General features: G+C 39.7%; 1 protein-coding gene across 2 annotated transcripts; it reads left to right on the forward strand.

The window, feature by feature from the left end:
• Positions 1-3698: 3698 nt before the first annotated feature.
• On the forward strand, positions 3699-21398 carry ed (echinoid). Of its 2 annotated transcripts, none has more exons than XM_011314334.1 (5): positions 3699-4358; positions 15904-18775; positions 20009-20196; positions 20704-20979; positions 21153-21398. In XM_011314334.1, the coding sequence occupies exons 1-5, from the start codon at positions 4289-4291 to the stop codon at positions 21308-21310; spliced, it is 3564 nt and encodes a 1187-aa protein (XP_011312636.1). In that variant the 5' UTR covers positions 3699-4288; the 3' UTR covers positions 21311-21398. The 2 variants fall into 2 exon arrangements, with proteins under 2 accessions (XP_011312636.1, XP_011312637.1); XM_011314335.1 differs by having other exon boundaries at positions 20009-20187.
• The last annotated feature ends 3886 nt before the right edge of the window (positions 21399-25284 follow it).

Here is a 25284-nt window from a genome sequence, read left to right on the forward strand (position 1 = left end):
TAATGGATTCCCTTAATTTTAAATTGTCCCGGCCAAATTCAATTAAGACGTCAGAGGTTGATGATCGTATTCGCGCTTTTGTCACATCAATTTTCAACACTGCAAGAGATCCCACTATTCGAAATTACACTTATCATATCAAATCTATTGCATTTATATTTTTAACAATTTATTTTTGAGGAATTATTTAATTTCGAATACTGGAGGATTAAAAAATGTAATAAACAGAAATTAAATTATATTAAAAAACCAGACAACAATTTTTACACAACGATAAATACCGATAAATAATATTCTAAGACGAATCGACTACTCAAAACTCCAAATACCTTTTATTCAATTGCAATCGACCACTATTTTCCCTCACAGCAGCACTCGGCAACTGAATTCCATTTTATTCGAATTGAAGAAAAAAAAAATGGGAATTCATGGAAACGAGAAAAGTCTTTCTGCCCAGCATATGGTACGTGGCGTTGGGTGAGTGTAGAGTCGTTAGCAGTCTCGAGAGAGAGAAATAAAAGAGAAAAAAAAATGCAAGAAAATAATACGAGGGCCTCTCCTCAGTGGTCTCACTTGTACGTGGCAATTTTCCTCCGTATGCCCAAGATGCTGAGGGCCTCGGCACAAGGGCCAATGGAAATAGATGAGTGGGTCTCGTGCTCTCGTTTAAAAAACGTTTTCAACTTGAGCGCGTCTCAAGGTACATCACAGAGATGAAAAGAGAAAAGTGGCTGCGGGTATAGGGAGCAGGTGTCCAGGGTTTCTTAACGCTCCTAGCCCTTACCCCCACGAATATCTTCCTCTTCGATTCTGTTTTCATACCTGTTGTATACCTGGGCCCTTTCTCCAAATATAACCTCGACTTAAAACCATCTGCCGAGGGCTCTCTCGATATCCACCGACGCTCCTCCACAGCTCTCCAATTTCATATTCTCTATCTGCTCCTGATGTACAGTCTTTTTTTTTTCCTCTCCTCGTCTTTTTTCAACGTATGGAAACTGGGAGTTGCAGCTGTCTTTACAGCTTGCTATTTTCATCTGTTGTTAATCCCTTCTGGAGATTAATGGTGGTATTCTAATTTTCAGATATTCAGGGTGATATTCCAGGCGCAGATGATGTCTGGGGATGTGGAATAGGTGCAGACAGGAATCCCGAAATTTTATTGGGCAGCGATTTTCGTGTGATTGCCATTTTTTTGGCGGACATTTGTATTTTTGAAGATGATCTGAAGATTCTAAAGTTGATGGGACAATTTGTAACAATTTATTCGGTATCAATTATTCTTGAAAAAAAAAAGAAATCAATAATTAATTATTAATTGTTTAATTGATCGATAGAAAATTTTGAGAATAAAAAAATTTGGAAATCAATCAATTATAAATACACTGTAACAATATAATACAATTAAAATTAATAATAAAAATTGGAATAATCAACCTGAAAAAACCGTTTCTATTTTCTCTTCAACAGTTCATCCACGAGGAATTTCTCATTATTCAAAGGAAATTGAATTTCAAAACTCAATGAATATTTTTGTATTCCTCCCCTGGTATTCGTTAAAATTTCTTTTGTCGTTTCGATGTCTCGAAATGTTTGAGGATTCAAATAAGATACTCTCCTAATGAAAGAAAATAATTTCGAAATGACACATCCATGTTCGTATACTTATTTTAAAAGCCCTGTACGGTATATGGTAATGCATTATTTACATGCCCGATCCAAAGCTCTCGGACTATTCACGAGGGACGGCAGGTGCTCGCACACGACTTTCTGAGTTATTCTGCCATGCTTTTCTCTGTATAACTCTTCCCCCTTCACCCTTTTTACGTGAGAAATACTCTTTGTTTCTTACCCCCACTTTTTCTCTCCAAACAGTGATTTTTTATGAGCCAGAGAGTCCCTGAGTCCGAGGGGATTCAACTGGTCAATTCAACTGGTCAATTCAACTGGTCAATTAATCCAGTCATCACATAAAAAATTTATGAACTTCGGATAATATTGATGTCCAGAAATTTTTGTAGTCATTCATCAAATAGTCCGCGAAAAATGAAAATTCCAAAATTTCAAATTGGAATCAAGCGGAAAAATCCAATCAAATGAAATGAATTTTTTAAAATAATTGAAATAAAATAATTTTCACTCAGGAGTAACCGAAAATGTAATTTTTTAATGTGGAAATCCTATCCTCAGGGATCTCATGTAAAATGTTATTTTAATTCCCGTATTTCAGGGGGGGAATAAATAAAAAATAAAAATGTGACTTAACCTCGTGGAGTGTAGACCGCAGAACCGCAAATTTTCCAGGAGTCCTGGATACCGAAGCCTGTACCACCGGTTTGAATCTCTTGGTGGCTTTAATTTCTCCATTGGCTCTGTCTCTCTTCTCCAATTTCCCTCGTTTGCACCTGCCCCTGTCGATGTGCCTTCCTGGCAGCCCATCTCGTCCAAGAAACCTCAACCTCTCCCCTACCAAATTCCCTTCACTTGACTCGAAAATTCCAACGTTTGACTCCAGACGAGAGTGAATTCTCCCTCAATCCAAGGGGTATGACGATCTTCAAAGCATCATGGAGTTGTACAGCAAATCGTTCCTAAACATCAGATGTATGTAAATGAGAGGGAATTGGAGGGACATTAACGAGTAGAAGGTGCTTTGATGTCAGGACGAGTCAAGCGCGGAATAAATAAAACGGCATTCGTTGCGGATACTTCTGGGCAAATAGGGGTGTAAATATTTTGATGAAGATGATGCCTCGGGACGATAGCAATTCCTTTTTCCTAAATTGTACACAATGTAATAATTTAAAATAACATGCACAGTGTTCTCACAACCAAAATACTATTTAAGATATAATTTGAAAATTCATATTCTTATCGATTTGTTTATTTACTTTTATTTGAAAAGCAGGGAAATACCTGCCTCTTCAATTAAATTATTCTATGATAATTATAAAAATTTCCGATATTTTCAGCATGAATATTCAATATTCCCAACAAAGGCATAAATTCCCACGACTTCCACCAAAAACCTGAAATTCATAATTTGATAAAAAAATTTCACTTCAATATATCTCTCATATTTTCCGCCATGCATATCCGGAAAATTAAATTTTTCCACATAATACCAACATCAATAATCAATACTTCTTCGACCCCCAAAAAATCACCCCCCGACTTTCCACCCCCAAAAATATACCTCTATAAATACCACCAACCCTCAATTAAAATAATTTCCCAAAATCAGCCATCTCTCCAATATTCTAATATTTTTGGAATTAATTCAAAAACGGAGGGAAAAAAAAAAGTTCAGAATACGCGAAAAAAGAAAAGCGGTTGGGACCCAATAAAGGAACCACCTGCCGCCAGGAGGTGGGTAGGGACACTAATGCCCCTCTCCCCAACTGCCCCCAGTCCTACCCGTCCCTCTTTATTCCATCGAGCAATTTTCAACGGCAAACGCGCAGTCTCTCCCCCCTCTACCTTCTGTCGAGAAAACGACTTCCCCCAGTCGTTTCTTCTTTTCATGGCACGCATTCCCCTCCAACTGCATCACAAGAAAAAAAAAATTAGGGCCGGAGAGAGGGGAAAAAGAATAGGGTACTGGCGCACAGAGTGGGGCACGGAGTGGGTCGGAGAGGGGGTCGCTGAAGGGGGGGTAAACCCACGGTACGCGTCGGACGCTCAGTTGCCGTGCGACCGTTGAAAGGCGCGCAAGCACAACCGTTCAAATTTGTGCGTCGCACTGCACCCAATACTCAAATAATTTTTTTAATTTCCCGCCAAAGTCAATATTCTGCAAGTCAAGCCACTGGCAATAATAGCCTTCAGGATAAAAAAAATACCAGTAATTTTCACGAGAAATTTTACTGATAGCGAACAGCCCGTGGACATTTTAAAGTTTCTCAATGATTTTGTGATTGTGAAGTGAAAATGGAGTTGTGAGAATGATTTGTGATCGTTGAGGATTAGTGGAGGATTTTTTAATTTCAAGTGTGGATTTCTTACGGTGGATTATTGTGGGATTATTATCGATTTTACAGCGATTGATCGATGCTCTTTGAAGAGATATTCAGAGTGAATCGCTTATTTGGTTACATTTTTTTTTTAACGTGAGTGGTGAATTGTCGTGGCTTGATATGGTTGACCTGTGAATATTTTTGTTGTTTTGTGGAGTTTTTGGGGTGTTGGATTCCCCCGTGGATACGAGTTTTATTTGACCGACGGATATTTACAACGAGTGGATTTTTAGTTTATTCACGTGGATGAGGAGAGTTCTTCGGAGTTTGAAATGGATACCGTATGGATGGACAGGATCATGAAATACCTGTGGATTAGTTTGGCGGTTTGCTTGCTGTGTGGTGAGTTTATTAACCTGATAATTTATAAAAATTGAGCGTTGGAGGGAAAAATGAAATTAATTTTTCCATGTGAAAGCATCGATTTATCGTTCAAACACCTGAAATATTTATGGCACAGGGGAACGTTAACTTGAAATAATCCAAGAATTACTGGATTCGATGGAGCATAAACAGGTCGATTGTCTCGTTCTGTTGGAGATTTAATTCAGGATATGGAAAATTTCAGGATGCAGTTTTTCGTGCCCTGATGTATCCGTTTTGAGTTGTTAATACTATGTATAAGGATGGCATGTTGTTTAATGCCTCGATCCCCAATTAATCGGCTTCTCTCGTCATGTGAGATATTGGAAATGTCAAAATTCACCATCTGATCCTAGCAACCTAGTTGTGGCTCCAGAGTAAACGTTATCAGTCACACCGCACTGTGCAAATATATTCCCGTTCTCGCATAATTGCGCAATTAACCTGACAGCGAATTGAGCGTCTGCCGTGGTGCAAACTCCGACGACGACACCTATTTCGATTTTCTAATGACAATAGATGAATCTATAATTCAGTGGGTGTCGATTTTCTTCTTCGAGAAATATACTTTGACTTCGATTCCATTGGTGCCGTTGGTGGGAAAAAAAAAAGGAAAAAAATCAAAAAAAACTGAAATAATAGTCGACAATCGATTTTTTTAAATCCCGGGAAATTTAAATTTTTTTACAAGACACATTTTTTTATTGAAATATGCACATTCAGTATCGAATTAGTCTGAATAATAAAAAAATCAACTGCTCTAAATTTTCGGTATTTATATAAATAATCGAACGTGAAATCGATTTTATGAGTTTATTATAAAAATTTGAATTATTCAAATATTTTAAAAAAATGCAAGAATAATTTGTGTAAAATCGGAGTTCATTTTAATATGAAAAAAAATTCTGGAATAATGACTGATTCATGATTAATATTAAGCTTGATTCAATGAGACATTCCATTCATTAAATTTCTCGGAATTGATGAGAATTCTTTGGAATATCTATCCATTCATCTTTAATTTCATTTTTATTGTAACTCGAGGACATCCCAGCGCCATCTAGCGTCTGAACCACAATAAAACAACTGTCCCAGTAACTGAATTCAGGTATAAGATTTCTAACTCTTGATGAAGAGAGAAATCTTTCGTATATTTCCGTACGGAAAATGCAATCCAGAGAATTCCAGATATAAAAATATTTTAGCTATAATTCCATGACCGAGACAATTTTTATTTCTCCATGAAATTGACTTCTACACTTTACATTTTATCTCGGAACCCAAAACACTGACTTGATCCCCAAATGAACCAATTTCACCAACAGGTAAATTTTCGTCAAATCCTGTTTAGTACTTCTTAATCCTCTTCTAACAATAGAGGTCTTACCGAGTTTTCCATCTTTCGTAAATTGCGAGAGATTCCCCAAAACCTAATTCCCAGAGAGAAATATTTAATAAAAATTACCTAACAGTTCCATAAAATTACAAAAAAAACAGGTAATTTTTCTCGAGCATTTCTCTCCAATGATTTCCCTCAATAAAATTCACTCATCGCAAAAAAAAGTCCATCAACCCCATTTTTAGCCCCCGCTCTTCCCGCGATATTTAAAAAATTCAAAAAATATTGATACTCACCCCCAATAAATAGCCCCACCCCCATTGTAATCACATAAATACCGTAACAACCCGTAAGTGATAGTTTGCAAACTCTCGACAGTAACAGCCGCGCTGCATACCATTTATTCGATTCTCTCTGATTACACACCGTCAGAGAACAATTGGGTAAAATGGTGTGTTAAGTACAGAGTGAAAATCGATGAGGGAGTGGGATTGGGGTATAAATCAAGGTCGTGAAAGTAACTGGAGGATATGTGACGATGTGGTTGATGTGAGAGATATATTTTAGACACGGTAATACACACGCTTGTTGTAAAATAGTTATTGTCTGGGTACGTGTAACTAGTGTTACTCACGTATGTGTTCAAACAATCTGAGACCGTTGGTGGAAATGGAGAATGGAGTATTCGACAAACTGTGCTTCAGGGGTGGACGTGTAACGATAGAAATCCGGAATAGCTGCAACCGAAAACTCTCGGCAGGCAGGCGTTATCGAGTGGTTTCGTACGAATTACCACTCAAGAGTGTTAACACAGTGGCTTTTCAATGGCTCCACTAATTTCTAACACTGGGCTATTCAATTATTCTAGTATTAACTAATTACATTTGCTCAACTCCCAACCAAACTTTAGCCTATGAAATTTGTCACACCTCCGAGAGAAATTTTTCTTTAAATTTCCGGAGATGAATCGTAATCGCGTAGATAATTAACTATTTTAATATGGCTTCCACGAGAGGAATGTGTCACGTCTTTTGAGATGTCATAAAATATTCTCCACTGCTCATTCGTTAGATTCTTTTTCGATAAAAAAAAGGGAATGAAAGGCCTTCGTTTCCTGGTTTTTCTGCTGCTCGGTGATGAGATTGGTCGTTACTCATGCCAGAAGATATTTGACGTTGAATCAGATGAGTCCAAGCGGAAAAGATAATTGAATCTGGGGGAAAACTTTTGAAGTCTTGGATGTAATTGTATTCAATTCCCTGAACCGTGGCAATTAATTTAGTCCTCACATGGGGTACTATCATTTGACAGAAGTAACGTGCTCGAAAGGTAGGAGTCTTTACACACGAGACAGAAACCATTAGCCTGTACCTGAACTGAGTACGTATAGTGTCCACAAAGGGCCCATTATTAGACGTGCCTTCGAAATTATGTCAGGCCAGTGGCTTGGTACAAAGCCCTGCAAACCGAGGCCGACATATACCACCACAACCCACTGGACCCAGCGGCATTTAATGCGTTGTCCAGTCTCCGCTGTCTGTCATAACCTCACGCTCGCTTTGTTCCTATGTTATTTCAATATTTTAAAAATACTGCCCACCATTAATTTTTCACTTCATGTTTGATCATGCTCACCGCCACCGGCGAACGAGTGTCAAATCAGATTTCGTATTTTCAAACGCACCATCACTTTCCCACGATTCCATTTTTTTTTGCCAATCAATTTTTTTAACTTTCGCCATTTCTCTGCGGTTTTCCGTTTATTTATACCGATATATAAGTTTTTGCCATTTTCTAGTTATTATTGGATATTATTGTTATTTATTTTCTGGTTTATTCAGTAGGGGGTGGTGGGTGGGAACATGTGTCTAGGCGGATTTCGCGTTTTAAACGCATGATTCTGGCGTTTTCCCACGATTCAGGATTTTTTGGGAAGAGTTTTAGGGATGGGAATAGTGTCAGTGGATTCTCCTCTATTTAAATCCAACCCCTCGCTGTAAACCTAGGAATTTTTATATTTTTATTTCAAATAAATACTTTTCATGATAAAATTAAAAAAATATTATGCACCTCGTGAAATCATAAATTCCGAATTCAATTTCACGTTTTAAAACGCATCAGTTGATAATTTTCCCACGGTTACCATTTTTTTTATTATTCACCCAAAAAAATTAATTGAAAATATGTTACCCAGAGCCCACATTGTGCCCCCTAAAAAAAACATAAAAAAATAAATAACGAAAAATAAACGCATAAATTCTCTAATAAAATGTTTCTGTTTTCGCAATTCCCCATTTATAATCAACACAAAAAAAAAGACCCATGATTTAAAAATGAGGAACGATTTCTCGGTTTCTAAAAAAGAACTATAAAAATAATTCATTCCTCCCATTCACTCATTCACATTTACAAAATCCAAACTTTCACCAACCGACAAATTCAACGAGTCAACGACTAATCACAGTCATGATTCTGAGAACGAGGTCCCATGTACCCATTGATTCTCTAAGTGATCCCCACCGTTGAACAATCATCAAAAGCCAAAGTAATACTCCCTTCAATTGACTTTTACATTCCCACAGAGTATACCTTTGTCATCGTAACCATGAACGAATTACCAAATAACAAGTGGAGGCATGGGGCCTTTAACCGTATCATAACTCCCACTTGAGCTTGTGCTCATTGCTCCAAAGTGGAAACCAGCTACTGCATAAACGACAGTATTTTGTGCCCTCCCTGTTACCGTCACTTTTGGAAAATCCCACTGGGAGTGAGTTTATACCGTTGCACATCCATAAAACGTTCAGGTATGCCGCAGTGGTGTTGCGACAGTGAAACCTCTCTCTGCATTCCGCTCACCAGCCAGTGGAGAATATTATCAGTCCCCGGTTTATTACATATCCAGTACAACCGATGTCCCAGTTATCTGTTGTACAGGCCTGTGGCCTTCCTAAGCATCCAACGACTCCATTTTTACAACGAGTCATCACTTCAGTACCAAAAATTCCCTTGACATTCACTGATTCGTTAATTTTCTCTCAGATCGCTTCAACATCCTCCAATAATCCTGTCAACTCTAATTATTTATTATTGCATTAACTCTGAATTTTATTTTTAATGATTCTGACATGTTACACCGAAAATTAAATCTCTCTGATCAATAAATCATTTAATAATTTATTCTCATTCAATAATTCGTTTCAATTTATTGGAGAATTATTAATCTGTTTGGGAGAGAATTTTTTAATGGGGGGTGAATTACATTTTTCATTTTTCCGAATTTCTTTTTTTGGGGGGAATTCCAGTGGGAGTTCTTCAATTAAAATTTTTTTTTTAATTCAAATCAATTAATTAAGGAATAAATGACACTTCCATCGCACACCAATGCGTCAATTATATCACTTTGATGCTCACTGATTGAAACAACAATTGATTGGTTAATGAATCGTATTTTCGGTCGCGATAGACCGAACGGGTGAACTCGATTTGCCATTTTTATTTTTATTTCTGGACTCATTGCGTTTGTTTCACTATTTATTAAGTGGACTTTGAAATTGACTGAGTAAATTTGCCGGTGTGAACTTTGAATTTAGACGGGAATAAATAGAGGCGAATCCTAGGAGCAATCCAGGTGGAACGTGTGACAAAGAGATTGGAGAAAATGAGAGGGAGAGAAATTCCATATTCTCGACACTTGGGTTTATATATTTATGCAGTCACCTTCGTACACTCGTGCATTGCGTAATACGTTTTTCCTCACTGCATTCACCGAGTACGTAATAGTGAAATTGTTGCAATCAACTGTCCCAGGTTTTTTTCAAGCTGATGAGGGAAGGCTTTTACCTCATTTGAGCTCTTCTGCAGGTGTTACTTCAGGGATTTAAAGTCACGCACCTGAAACCTGATATTTTTATTCCAATTATTATCCCTGGCGAATCGCAACGGGAAATGAAAGAAATCGCATGATTTCTAGTTCGTAACTCCTTTGATGATGAATTTAACAATAATTAAGCTACTTCTCATTAAAAAGGTCATCGCAATTAATTTTTTAGAAGGTGTTATGAGCTCTGGAAATTGCAATGGAAATGGAAATGGAAATGGAAATGGAAATGATTGATTTATATTTTCTTGGACATTTTCTTTTAATAAATAATTTAATTCTCCTTTTACCAAAGCGTTTCAGGAAGTGTTAATTTCACGTGACATCTCGTGTGAATAATAGCTATGAATTACCTCATCAAGGAAATTGATAAACAGAAAAAAAAAACATCTGGCGACGATTTTTATTTTTATCGAAGCGTTTGAATACTTATTCAGCGGTTAAGTACAATGTAAAGAGCAGTAATTGAATCGCCGTCGTGACAACATCTTTACGACCCCCATAAAGATGTTGAACCTCCCTCACACGAGCTCATACATTCTCACATCGAGGTAAAGATATGTCTTCAGCACTTGGTATGTCTGTCTTGTCCACCGGGGATGGTAGAGGCTCTTAGGGCGGTTAAAAGGTCCCACCGGGAGTCATTTCACCTCGCACCACCGGAACTTCTCGCACACTCGACATTTTTCTCAATACATCCTGCCGGAAGTTAAAAAAAAAAATCCAAACTAGTAATTCAAGGAGACAACCCCGAAATCTCTCGCACCGTTGGGAATACCCGGCACGTTTCACCCAAACCTCTGCTGGAAAGACCACCCCAAAAATCAAACTTTACTTTGAGACTTATGACCTCGCATTGAGACTTCTCTGAGTCTCCTCCAACATCTAAATTCCGTTGAAAATCATAAATCGGATTTTTCAAAATTCTAAAATTGGTTTTTATATTTTTTTTAGGGATAAGGCCCCGACAAGTCCCAGTTTAGGACTTTTTAAAAATTCCCAATTGAAACTATCAAACGTCTGAAATTAAGATCAAATCCAGAGAATATTAATTTAATCAAAATGATTATAATTATAATAAATAATTAAACAACAGTAACATCAAAACAATAAAATCATCATTGTTATTGGTATTAATATTAATAATTGAATTATTCTTTAATTCGTTATCCCTTTTTCGTTTGAAGAATAAAAACCGTGCGTAAATGAAAAGGAAAATTAATTTTCCAAAGAACAAGGGACTTTGAACCGCGGGAAGCCATCAAATAAGCTCTCAAGACCATCACCTGTCCTCGTAATAAATTCATTTACCAGACCTAAATCTGTCGTACAGCAGCCGGTCACGTACAGACCCCATAAACCCTCGGAGACACGGGTAACACGAGGAAACCTGCAAGAAATGGCTCTTCCTAATGCAGACCATCGATAATACTCCCTCCTTCGTAGGTGAACCACTCGAGCCCTAAAAAAAAGCGAAACATCAAGAAACAAAAAATATATCGCCCCAGTTTAATCGATATAAACCTATTCAGGTCCATTACCGTTTTAAAAGTCGATAAGACAATAAAACAGAACACCCAGGGGGTGGGGAACGCGGTGAAAGGAGTGGAGATTGTCGATTAATCGAAGAGATTCATGTTTTTTCCTTGATGCATTCAACTCTCGATTCATCGATTTTCCATTATATTTTTCTCTTTAAAAAAAAAACGACTTTTTTATCGACATTCGATAGGATTTCTATCCTGAAAATCGAGACCGACTAATTAATTTTTCTTCTCAACGAAAATGTGAATTGATAATTTTCAAATAATTTTTTTAAATAATTAAAAAAATGAAAATATGAAGTGATATATTTGATAAATTCATATGAAATATTTGTTGGTAGTCATCGATAAATGGAAAATATGGAATCCCTTGTGAGGAGAGGGTTTGATAAAGGAGGGCCTCTGGAGACACAGCACTGGGGATAGGTTTTCTCTCAGGGTAGCTGTACTCCGAAGTTAGAGTGTGCTCGACCTGGTGCTTGGCACGCCACCGACGATTCAACGACCGAAGGCGTAATTCCCATCTCTTTCTCTCTCATTTTCTCTCATTTTCCCTCTCAGCACCAACACAATTCCACGGTGTATAAAGCCCGTCGGTGCTGCACCCCTTCCTTTACTTGGGACGAGGTCATAAATACCAATGTGGATAGAACACCTAGTACGCAAATGGCATACTCATCCTAAGACCCCCTGCAACCCTTGGTTTCACTGACGTGGACGACTTATAGACACGGAATTCACTGGTCTTTTCGCTTTCATTAGCCTGGCTTACTATTTTTCCCTGGTTTTGATAGCTTTATCTTCGATATTATCCCCAGCCGAGATTTCACTCATCTCTTTTTTTTTGTGTTCTTTGGAATTTTATTTCAGACACTTTGAAAAATTGAATTAAAAAGCTGCCATAAAAATAATAATGATAATTATTTTTCAAATTGAAAATTGAATGTCAATTTTGTTAATTGTGCAAATTCGTTGTGTTTTTTGGAATTTTATTTCAAACACTTTTAAAAATTAAATTAAAAATTTGCAATAAAAATAATAATGATAATTCTTTTTTAAATTGAAAATTGAATGTCAATTTTGTTAATTGTGCAAATTCATTGTGTTTTTTGGAATTTTATTTCAAACACTTTTAAAAATTAAATTAAAAAGCTGCAATAAAAATAATAATGATAATTCTTTTTTAAATTGAAAATTGAATGTCAATTTTGTGAATTGTGCGAATGCGTTGTGTTTTTTGTAATTTTATTTCAAACACTTTAAAAAATTGAATTAAAAATTTGCAATAAAAATAATAATGATAATTCTTTTTCAAATTGAAAATTGAATCTCAATTTTTTGAATTGTGCAAATTCAGAGAGCACTGAAGGCACTGAAGTAAAACGTATAAATGAAAAATGTAAAATTTGATCCTCAACTTCAATTCCAACTATTTTTTACCAGTTCCCTTTGTACTTACCCTCTATTAATTACTGTCCCCAGTCAAACGATTATCTGGATTGAACTGCAGAAAACAGGAGGACCTGTTTAAAAACTCCTCAAAAAATTCATCGTGCGCAAAATCCGTGTAAATACGACTGTCTAAATAAAACGAAAATCGAAAGAAAAACGCTCGTCGAGCAGTGAAATCCGGAAAACCGTAAAACCGTTTTAAAAACAGCTACACAATTTCAAAAGTTGTAACCCCTCAATCCTCAATTCTTTCAGGATGAACCCACGAACTGTTGAAAAATCGCCACTATTTATTCAAAAGTTCATCGGCTCAGTGTGAAAATGCTTTCATAGAAATAAAACGACAAAAAAAAAACGAAAAAGGGTCCGGTAACTCAATGGAGAATATTCCACCGAGCGAACGAGTCCAATTACATTGAAATGGGATGAGTCCACCTGAAAAAAAAAATCCTCAAATCGAATCTTGATGGTTTTTCGCCATTTCAACAAATGACAATTGATACTATTTATCCCATCGACGAATTTCAATCGATATCGACTCTCTTTCTCTTAACGCACTGCAACTTATTTTTCCATCATGATTTTTATCCTGACTTTATTATCTTTTTATGCCCAAGAGTTTCTCATTTTTATAGTTCTGTTCATTTCTGCGGGATTACTAAGATATAAAGTTTCCGTTGAGTTACTTACGGGATTTCTTCTTGAAGAGCTGTTTCGTGCTGTAGAAGGATGTCATGGAAAAAGAGATGAATCTCCCTGAGGCCTCGGCAGTCGATTCTTTTCGTGCCTTTACATGGATTGCCTACAGCTATTCAACGGTCAGACAGCCATCTCAGAAGTTTCAGACCATTCGGGGAAGAAAGAAACATGACGCCTAGCATCAGATGCCTTCGGCGAGAACGGTTCATCCTGGTGTGGATCCATTTTCAAAATATTCGATTGAAATTTCGTCTAACCCCTGGGGAAGGGACTGAAATCCTCCGAAACCGACGGAAACACGAATCCTCAAAAAAGAACTTTCTCTTCGGAAATTCCCAGCAATTATCCAGAACAGTATATCATATATTGAGAAAAAAATCGTTCGCGATTTATTAAAAAATTTTAATCCACAATAAAAATGAATAAAATTCAATAATTCAATAATAATCGTGTGAATATCAATGACCCAATCCCAGGTACAAAATGATGACAAGCCTGATTGGCTGGTCCGTTGCATCACTCGAGTGATTCCATCGTTTTTCGATTTTCACTCCTCCGCGCGACAATAAAAAAAATAACGCTGAGTGTGCAAATAATTTCACAAGTGGTATAAGAATTCAAGTGGAATGAAATACACAATAGTATGAAACTCCTGGATTACTCCCACTCACCTCCTCCTCGACGAATCAACTTGTTTTACCTCTCAACATCGTAGGTTCGACCGTTATCCGACCCAATGGCGACCCACATTTGTCCAGCACGCGCCTTCCTGGTCACTGCAGCACTCACCAATCTTTTAAACTCTCCCAACCAATCTCGTAAAAGATCCTCGTATCACGCACTCGAGGGGTCATACGGTATATACAAGATTTTTCATTAAACGTGAACGAGCGCTGCGTCAACCGAGCTACCGTAAACCAAACTTGCTGATGCATTTTTTTCTTTTCTCTTCACATTTATTTATTTATCTTTTTCTCTCGAGTTGCGTCATTCTGAATCTGAGGAACGGGCGATAATCGCGGCGTCGGGAGTTTCGGGTTGCTGGATCTTGACGAAGCACATCGTCTTGCAGCTGACAGGATAACACGTATCACTGGCGACACTAGAACTGCCCCGGGGAGACCTTCCATACGTGGTGGCACTCGTGGGGAATACAATTGGGTCGATGAAAAATCCACTGCACCGAGAGAAAATTTCATTTCAACCAATGCATACTTTTACCAAGCGTTTGTAAAAAATTTCACATTTTTTCCTTTCACTGAATCATTTGATTTCATGAATCATTATTTCCCGAAATGTTAATTAGATTTCACATAATTTCCAGGTAAATAAGCGCTGAATTTCCCTAGTGTTTCCTATTGATCTCTCCCTTGAATAATAATGAATTAATTAGTGGAAAAAGAATGCAATACTGAAAAAAATTCCACGAGAATCTGCAACGGTACACAACAAATACATGTTCAACGCTCGAAAGCTATTCCCGCGACAACCTCAAGAGGAAGATTCCATGTTCTACATTACCAAGAATCCACGAACGAGAAATTCTCAACAGAATTGGAGGGCCTTTGAAGCCCCAGGGGAATCAGGTTTATTGTTCTGTTCACCTCTATTATTGAGGGAGGTTAAACTTCTGCGTTAACGTGCACTAAATTTGCGGTACACGGTAGAAACCCGTAATAACGCAGGAGTGCCGTCGTAAAGAGCTGAAAACGTGGTTGAGTTTTTTCCTTTTAAGAAGAAACATGTCTCTCCTTGATGGCACCATTTGTCCTTCTTGACCCGTCGTTTATTCTCGTTATTAAGAAAATGGAGAAGCCGCACGAAAATCCCAGATGTGCTTAATAAAATGTCGACATCACTTTCCCATTGTTTCGAATTTACCGGAAGTAAACGCAATGCGGATCATGTCGAACTATTCCAACCACCCACTCCGCCCCCTGCCGGTAGCGTCCACCCAACTATCCCCTCCGTCCTTGATACGATTGCCTCGATTAATTCAATTTCTTGCTGGGATTGCGAGGGGAATTACGATGAAGGGTTGAAAGGATTGGTCAGAGATTACCGCTCGAATTGTTAATCATTTGCATTTACTCCAGTAACTCTCAGGACCTGCGATAAACTGCCAAAGTACTCCCGCGCGTGATCCGAAGGCGCCCCCCGTAAATTCACCCTTTCCTCCCCAAACTCACCCCATAAACAGTCAATTTGGGTCGTCGTTTATACCAAAATTACTGCGCACGATTTTCATAACAATGAGCAATAATGAGAGAGAAGTGACAGTTAAATATACAACGGCTATAACTTCATAATGAATCATATAATTCTCATTCCAAGTGTTATTAGTCTGATTTTATCCGAGTGTCGTTTGGACAAAGCACCGATTGTCCATGATACGTATTTAATTTCTATAGCATCGTATACTTTTATCGTCATCCCTAAAAGAAAAGTGCACTACCATAATGATTGATGTGAATCATTCCAATTGGAGCAGTAAAAATCCACTGCTCTTTGAAGAACCATCACTTATCCCAAATTTTGATACAATTTTGGTTCAAATGTTATAACTCTTCTTCGAGAGTGTTAAATTCATGATAATCTTCTCTGTTGCAGCATTGTCCCAGGTGCAGGCCGCCGAAGAGACTCAGGTTGACACGCACGAGGGCTCGACGGTTCTTCTCCAGTGTCGCTTCCCTCCAGTCAAACAGAATGCCACATCATTCTGGTTGACACACACAAACAATGTCCACGATAACGCAGTAATTGACGGCAAAGCCCTGTCACCGAATTACAGTGTCGACATGGATCTCCCGGCAGGTCGCTATGATCTCGAGATTCGCAACGTGTCGTACGACAGAAACAACGGAAAATACGAGTGTCGTATCAAAGCAACAGGGAGTGGTGTCAATTTCTACCACAAAAATGTGACACTGACTGTTCTCAGGCAGCCAGGACCACCATCAATATCACCAACATCGACACCAGCTACCGAGGGCAAACCATTGAAACTCCAGTGCAACACGTACGGTGGAAGTCCAGAGCCTGAGGTGAAGTGGTACCGTGGCAACAGCCACAAGGAACTCCACACCGGACGTGAATTGGAGATCGTACCCACCAAGGATGATGACGGTGCCATATTCAGGTGTGTCGTTAGGAATCGGGCAATGCCCGTGGGAGAGTCACTGAATGCCACTGTGAGACTTGATGTTAATTACTTTCCCCGTGTGACTGTTGGTCCGGAGAATCCTCTGAAGGTAGAGGCAAATGGTAAAGCCATTCTCCGTTGCAACGTCGATTCCAAACCCAAAGTCAGCATGGTACGCTGGATGCGAGACGGTAGTTTCTTTGCAACGTCATTTGACCACACGATACCCAGAGTGACAGTTCAGGACGCTGGACACTACACCTGTCAGGCTGATAATATGCTGGGACGAGCTGGTGAGGCATCTCTGTACCTCGACGTCCTTTACCCACCGTCAGTTGCCATCGAGGGTGATACTATTCGCGTTGCTGAGGTCGAGGACACCGTCACAGTTCACTGCAATGTATCAGCTAATCCCCAACCGACGTCTGTCGAGTGGTTCAGGGATGGTAAACCAGAGTTCAGACAGTCCGGGCCGATTCTCAGGTTCACCAGAGTCAATGCTGAGAACGCTGGTAACTACACGTGCCAAGCGGTCAATATGATTCATCCAAGTGGTGGTGAACGTGTGAATCATTCGGCAACAGCTAGAGTCAATATTCACATACGCCATAAACCCGGACCAGCGAAGGTTACACCGGATTCACCAGTTGCTGTTGAGCATTCTTCGGTTATACTGACGTGTATGGCAAGTCCAGCTGGCTATCCTGAGCCCCAGTACAAGTGGTTCAAGGAGGGTGAGGATGGAGCTGTAGCTCAGCCCATCGAGACAGATGGACCGCAGCTTCTCATTGATTCAGTTACACTAGCCAGCGATGGTACATACAGATGTTCGGCAATGAATGAAATCGGCACTGGTGAAGCGGCTTACGTGAGACTAACTGTTCATCAAGCTCCAAAAATAGTAACCAAACTCCAGCCACATTTTACACGTACTGTTGGTGATTCGGGATTTGCCGTGTCCTGCATGGCTCACGGTAAACCACAACCCGTGGTTCGTTGGCTGAAGGACGAGGAGGAACTCACTGCCGATGAAAGTTTGTACAAAGTTGTTACCCTGATGTCGAAGGGCCACGGCAATGTCATCACTGTTAACTCAACACTAAGTTTCCTCGGCCACTCACGACCAAGAACTGATGCCATCATTGCCAGCGATAGAGGCAAATATACGTGTGTCTTTGCTAACGAAGTTAAGAAGGTCGAATCCGAAATGATGCTCAAAATAGCCCATGCACCGATTGTTTTGCATAAACACAGCAAAGTCGCTTACAATCTTGGGGATACAGCTGAGATAAGTTGTAAAGTTCAAGCGTGGCCGAAGCCGGAATTCCAGTGGAGCTTTGGGTCAAATGCTGCACCTCTTCAGGGAGCTTCCAGTGATGGGCATTACGAGCTTTGGACGACAACCGTTGAGAAGGACGATATATACACGTCGTTCTTGAGGATATCGAATATTGACACTAAGGATTATGGGGAGTACAGCTGTCGGGCGACTAACATACAGGGACCGGTCACTTCGGTCATCACACTCCAGCCAAAGGGAGCGCCAGAGAGGCCAACGGATCTCAGTGCTGTGGAAATTGGACCGACTTATGTGGCTTTGCAGTGGGAAGTTGGGTTTGACGGTGGTTTGGCCATTACCAAGTACTTCGTGTCTTATCGGAGGGTCCTGGTTGAGAGTGAGGATCGATCTGTACCTCTCGATTGTGCACCACCTCGGGGACCAGCTGGACAGTGGCAAGAGCTCGACTGTCGTCGATCGAATCCCTGCAACATCACCGGACTCGAGCAACACCAGAAGTACACGTTCAAGGTCAAGGCTTACAACACCAAAAATCATTCTGATTACTCCGAGGAGAAGACATTCACAACGACTGTTGCCAAAATTCCATCACCCCATCGTGTCAGCTATCATCCGGAGAGTGGATCACTCGTTATCAATGTTGGGCCAACTTGTCTGTCTGTGGTAGCTCTCATCGAGAGGGCAGACAGTGTTCCTAATTCACCATGGAGAATTGTCGATGTTTGGCCTCTCGAAGTTATGGGCAGTGCACCCACCCAGAGGGAGGGCATTCTCGATGATCCTGACACATCCAATGGTGAGCCACGACTCAAGGTCAAGCTTTGTCTAAAGTCGGACAGGGAGAAGTGCGGGGACTGGACTGAGGCTGAAGTGGGACCCTCGGTTATAAATCAAGCAGGTGCCCTAGCCACACCAACCCTCATTGCCCTAGTAGTGAGTGGAGCTGTTTTTCTTCTCTTCACGGCTCTTCTCCTGCTGTTCTGCCGGTGTCGGCGAAAGCACGCAGCAAAAGCCAAGGACTACGAGATGGACACTAACGCGTAAGTCACCCTGATCCACTCTACTTACTTCTTCGAGAGAACTCCCAGCAAAGCTCCTACCCCTTTTTTATATTCAAAGTACCCCGGATGCACTTCTTTTTTCTCCCCTTCCTCTCATTCACCCTCCCACCCTGTTATCCCATTCCTTTTTTGCTCCCCTTTTCTCCACATTTCTCTTTTTATTTTCCTCAACACACTGCCTTCATCTCCCTACCCTATTTTCTCAGGCTCGACCGAGCCATCCCACAGGCCCCGACCGTAAACCGTGAAATGGAAGTCTCGTACTCGATGGAGGGAAGACGTGGCAAGAAGTTGTACATTAGAGAGGGATAGGGGTATATATTCGCGCAGTAAAAACTAACGGTTCGTTTTATCCTGACGGCTTGGATTTTAGTTTGTCCTTTTTTTTTTACCTCTCTTTTTTCGTGAGGAGTTTTGGAGGAGAAATGCTGTTGCATTACTGGCACATCTGAGGTGTTAATATCGATAATGCATGCTCGATCATGCGTGACAACGAAGCCGTACATGTTACCTTCTATAAATAAGTTATGTACCCTGGATGGCGTCATATACTCCAACAAGCCACCTTCTCAACGATTGTACTCTGACATCACCTTTTCCGTCTTATTTATTATTTTTACTCAATTTTCTTCTTTATGGCGTGGATAACACTTCCAACGAAATAAGAATCGATGGGTAAGGGTAGCACTGGTGGATAAAATCCATTGCCATCCAATTTTACGTTGGCTCACACACCGATTTACGACTTCTTTGAGAACAACCGTCAGTTTTACGAGAATTTGTATCAACCGAGAAGTTTTCTCGATAGCTGGAAAATAAGTTAAAGAGTAGAAAAAGGATGTATTACCACGTTGAAATACTTTGTCTCAGTTTTTTTTTTCTTTCGTGGATCTTTTTTTGTTTCGTCTTCTCCTTCGTCTATTTAGAGTTCATTTGTACAATCCTCTGGCAATCTCGTTAGTTCAGACACGAGACACTCGTTACGGAGGAAGAAACAAACGGGGAAAACCATACGCTTCAATTCACAATTTATGTCATCTCTGTGTCTCAGTTTTACGTGTAATGAGAGAGCAGGTGTTGTGGGGTTGCGAGTAGTTATTTTTGTTGTTCGGGTAAAATTCGGTTATGTATTCTGGTTTTACTTGTTGATGTTATACCTGAGGGGGTGGATTCGAGTTTTGAATGAATAACAATGGATTATCGTTGGTACAGGGTACGTCCGAGTTTGGTAACTGGTAATGGACAACAGAATCAAGCACCACCACCTTATTTTGCGGAGAATAAAGCCCTCGAGCACAGTTTGGATCATGCACTAGCTATGGAGGACTCGAAAACACCACCGTACGCACAGACTGGATATGGTTATCATCAGCCCACTCACAACATCAATGGTGAGAATGGTAAATTGGGAAATTCATTACTAACAACTTTGCACTCTCGTTGTGGCTTCGATCACCTGCGGTCACAATCATATTCTCGGTTAACATGTTAATTGTTATTGGGAGAGTCAATCAAGTAGGAGATAAATCATTACATGCCGGTCTATCACGGCTCGATTTAATTGATCTTGAATACGAAATCGAAGAAAAAAAAATGGAATGACCAAACACGCTCGATGCAAATGCTATTTAAGTCTCATTATGGCAATTAAAAATACAATTCGTATAATTTTTTGGTAGATATGAGTAAAACAAAAAATTAGGTCATCCGTCATTATTTTATGCAAAAATTTCGCTTTACATTGTATTATCACAATTTAATCTTGATAATTTAAGGATCGATATCGTTTCGCTTTAAACTTGTCACGTCGTAATTTCGGAAATGTTTGAATTTTTTTTGGAATACAATACCACTCCCACAAATGGATATCACCCTTGAACCACCTCTGAACCACCTCTATTTACCAGGTGTCAACATGGGTTACCTGGACAACAGCTATTCAAACTCTAATAACGGTGGATCCGTCAACTCCCAGGATTCAATCTGGCAGATGAAATCAGCAGCAGCCAATGGGGTAAATCCCCAGTACGATCTTGGTGGATATGCCCCGACAGAGTCCGATTATCCAGCCCACCAGCACTATTTACCACAAAGAGAGGATTACCGAGAGAGTCACAACCTCAGCCGGCAGCAATTCTGCACTGAGCCCTTTGCCACTGTTGTCAAATCGCAGAAGCATGTTGGTGAGTATTTCAAAGGGATCAATAAGGGGATTGCAAGTGAAGCTTTATCATTGGTATCAGGTGAATTGATAAAGCAATTATCAGTGTTTGTGAATCCCCAGAATGCTGACAAGAAAAAAAAAAGAGTAGGAAAAATTCCTGAGATATATTAACGTTTGATGGTTTAATTTCAGACTCTCAGTACGACGTGTCAGGACTGCCATATCAGGAGACATACGACGGTGAGCCAAAACCGCCGCAAGTGAGTCTCTCTTACGACGAGAGTTTGGAGTCTGGTTACTCAACACCCAACAGCCGACGACCAAGAATCATAAGGGAGATAATTGTCTGAGATCAGGATAATGGCTCGCGAGCCACTTGGATCTAGCAGCGGGCCCCCTATGACCATCACCACATGGAAATTGTTATTGAAAATCAAACAGAATCACCAGCACCAGTGCCACAAGCCATCAGCCCCAACTATGGAGCATTGCCAGTAACAACTGGTCATCCTTTTTATTACAGTACCCTACCAACGAGACGTGCACAGCACAAATTAAAACAGCAGCCCGATTTCGATGTAGCAGTGCGTCGTGTCGATAAATCTGGCCTACTCGAGATAACAGAGCCAGGTCACAGATCTCGACACCTCACTGGCGCTGAGAGTCACAGTCACCCTGGCACACTGCCACGACGAATTGATCGTCTGGGTCTACTCGAGGCTGTTCCCGAAGTGCCTGATCAGCCCCAGGCTCAGCCGATACCTGATATCCCAGCGAGTATCATCGAGAGACACTTGACAGGGGCTGAAAATGATCACAGGGACCAGAGCAGAGTGACACTGAGCCCCAGAGCTCCACGTTCACCAATTGATAAAAATTGTCATGACACGTCGACACCACCAGTGTCTAGTCCTTACACCCGCCGTCAGATCAGTCCTAAACTCACCGATACTGCCAAACTTTTGCCCATAGATTCACAACGCAATCGCCAGGGTTACGTGGATTTAACTGGTTCTACCTACACCAGGAGCAATTCACCTCTGATCATTGGACGTGGAGGTACGACAATCGATAAATCTCACGATGACGATGTTAAACAGACACCTGATTGTCTAGCTAGGCTCAGTCCAAGACTCAAGGACAGACAATCACCTATGACTGTATCATCTGTACCTGATGTCATTGAGGCACATGGATCGAAAAAATGTGGTGATGGTAAGGACAAGCCTGAGGGTGAACGCGCTGAAGCCGAGGGCTGTGAGCACACTGCCATTGAGAGCCTTGAGGAAGCCAGAGTCTCCTTCAAAGCATCTAATAAAATGATGCATAATGATAACATACAGACGTTGAGGGTTATTATACTTTCTGAGCAATTGTGAGGACGTGTCAGGTGTCCATTGGGGTAAATGGACGTGGGTGATTTTTTATTTTCCAACAGTGACGTCTTCTTCGAGAACAACAGCTAATCGTTGAAGGTATTATTTGATGGTTTTTTTTTGTGCTGGTTGATTTTGTTGGTTTTTAGTCTTTTTTCTTTTTAATTACTTTGTTTTGTAAAACAAATGTGCAAATTAATGATAGGGGCGACTATTTTAATTAATTGAGGATACAAAGCCGTTGTACAGACTAAGGGGTTATTGTACAGTTGTAATAAGAAATTACAGGACGTGAACACTGGTTTTAATAGATGACACTGAGACTTTCTGGATGGAGTCCAATCTGACGCCACGAGGCCATATTTAATGAGAAAATTGAAACAATGGGGATAAGAGGGAATGGGGTTGGAATGAACTGGGGGTGAGAATAGATTATTATCGTGGTAATGATCGACGGGGGAGGGGATTGCTTGTCGCTGAGTCGAGATACTTAATGTATTTTTAAAGTAAACATTGACAGAACTGGGAGTCTTTGAGCGAGACTCGTGTGTCTGGAACCTCCGGGTACAATTGTCCAATGATATTATATTTTATCCTCGAAACTACCCCATCAACTTTTTAATGCACTGCGGGGAATTCAGTGCCGAAGTAGAAACAATAATTCACCCCATTTTCACTTTTTTTGGATTTTTAATGAACATCTCGGAATTGAGGGATGATATCAAAATTTTCGTCGGAATCTTTTTTGCAGGCGAAAGTGAGATCTACAAAAATGGTTATTGCGAAAATTTCGATATCTCCTTTAGGTCGGGAGATATCTCTTGAAAATTCAGTCGAGTCACGTCGAGTTGAGTCGTTCGACGTTCGCTATTCAATTTATTATTTATTAGGGAGCATCTCAATTCCGGTGTTTATGCATCGGTAAAATTTCCATCTTATCGTGAAACGTCAACATAAATTATTAGCATTTACGGGATGATGGGTTTAGATGACGATGAGGTGTTGGGAATTTGGAGAAGTTTTACTGAAATTTCAAGAGCAATTTTCCAACAGAATGCGAGCGCATGGTAAATTCCTCGTTGTTAGCTTGACCTCGGAAACCCCAGTATTTAAGATATTTTCATAGCTCATCCCTCCCCAATGGCCCACTCAAAAAACAGACAATGCGACTAGTCGAAAATTCTTGTCTCTTCTTGGGGTGCGCTAAAAGGTGGCATTGCAGGGGGAAATACTCCACCAGGCGCGTTACATAAAACTATTTTAACGTGAGACAACAAGGGGCTGAGGAGGATGAAAATTCATTCGATCTATCGCAGACAGTCGACAGCTGCGAGAGCTCTCAAGCTGTCTGCGATAAATCCTCAGACAGAGTGAAAACGCTAATTTTCAAACGCCTCCACTCCTTCGAGAAAAAAAAATCCTAGAAAATACTTTTCCTAGATAATTCAATGGAATTCCTGCGTCCTATCGCGAGGCCTTTTTTCGCGGATATTTCGGAGAAGAAAACGTTATTTGATCGACAATTAATAAATGTTTTAGTAAATTATTTTTTAAATCTATGAAATTTTTTTATAAATTTTTCTCTGGTGAGTCGTGCCTCGGAGAAAATAGGGATGGGGAAGTTTTTCTGGGGACGTGAACTCTCATTTGATAATTGTACCAATGGAGGTGGCTAGGATGATGAGAAATCTCAATTCAATGTATTTTATACTTTTATATCGTGGGCGAAGCTGTGACGACGGATGATTGTGATTTATTTGGTTTATTGGTACCCAAAAAAATCCCTATAGTGTCATTAAAAGTTTATATTTATCGATGTGACGTGATTGTTCATTGTGGGGAGACTAGGCTAAAGTGATATAAAAGAGATATCGAAAAATATATTGATGGCTGATAATGTGAGTCGTGAGAATATCCAGCGAAATTTCAAAGTTGGAGATAAATTTTTAATAATTAATCGTGAAATAGTCTCGTACTCTCATCTTCCCACGAGGGTGAAAGCATTTTTATTTGTTAATTTTTAAGGATCGCGGTAGGTTGTAAATATAGGCCATAATTTACGTAAGGTACTTAAGGGACTAGGAACAATTCAATGTGTTCTTGTTGATATTTTAAATCGACGATACTCCATTTTAGTAAAGAATAACCACACATTTTACGGGAGATATTTATGTTTTTCGATTTAATTGACTCAATTGTGTCCTAAGTGTTTATGTGGAATTAGTGGATCTGATGGGATTTTTTTAGACTCTCCTGCACTGTTAGAAAATTATTCGAAATTGAAAAATTATTTTCATTTTCAAATTCATCAAAAACATCATCACAGCTACTGAAAATTTTGATAATGCTTTCTCCTGCATTCTCAATCCACTGGAAATTCAATTAGATTTAACGATCAATTTTTTTTCGTACAGTTAAATCCACCGAATTTCGAATTTTTCTTGATTAATCGATTTGTCTCGAAAACTATCGATTTCCGGTGAAAACGTGGAGGACCTTTTTTGTAGCTGATTACATTCCCGACAAAAAAGGTCTCCTACAATTTTTTCCTAAAATCAATAGTTTTGTAGATAGATGACATTCGCAAATTTTACAATTCCGCATATTTCAGTGATCATTCAATTATTATAAACAATTTGTGGTAAAATTGAATTGACGCTCTCAAAATTGAAAATTCAGGTGCTAGAGGTAAAAAAAAATTCTAATAGTGCAGTTTTCCATTTTTTCTGGTACATTTTCCTCTTTTAAATGATAGTCACGCAGAGAAAGGGGATGAACGATTGAATTTCATCGGAAATCCCCTGACTTTATCACAAATCGATCTGCACTCTTGATCTCATTGCTGCGGTGAAAAATTGAATCTCAAAGGAATGACCGAGGAGATGGGAAAAATGGAGATTAATTTAGTCCGCGGCGTCACTCACGCACATGAATTTAATAAAAACAAA

This window comes from Fopius arisanus, unplaced genomic scaffold (genome assembly GCF_000806365.1).
Source record: "Fopius arisanus strain USDA-PBARC FA_bdor unplaced genomic scaffold, ASM80636v1 scaffold00155, whole genome shotgun sequence".
NCBI lineage: Eukaryota > Metazoa > Arthropoda > Insecta > Hymenoptera > Braconidae > Fopius > Fopius arisanus.

What these genes read in the sequence shown, in the direction of transcription:
- ed (XM_011314334.1), top strand. Translation starts at nt 4,289, where the DNA reads ATGGATACCGTATGGATGGACAGGATCATGAAATACCTGTGGATTAGT. An exon ending in GGCGGTTTGCTTGCTGTGTG is followed by an intron (nt 4,359 to 15,903) that starts GTGAGTTTATTA and finishes TCTCTGTTGCAG; the next exon opens with CATTGTCCCAGGTGCAGGCC. An exon ending in CAACATCAATGGTGAGAATG is followed by an intron (nt 20,197 to 20,703) that starts GTAAATTGGGAA and finishes TCTATTTACCAG; the next exon opens with GTGTCAACATGGGTTACCTG.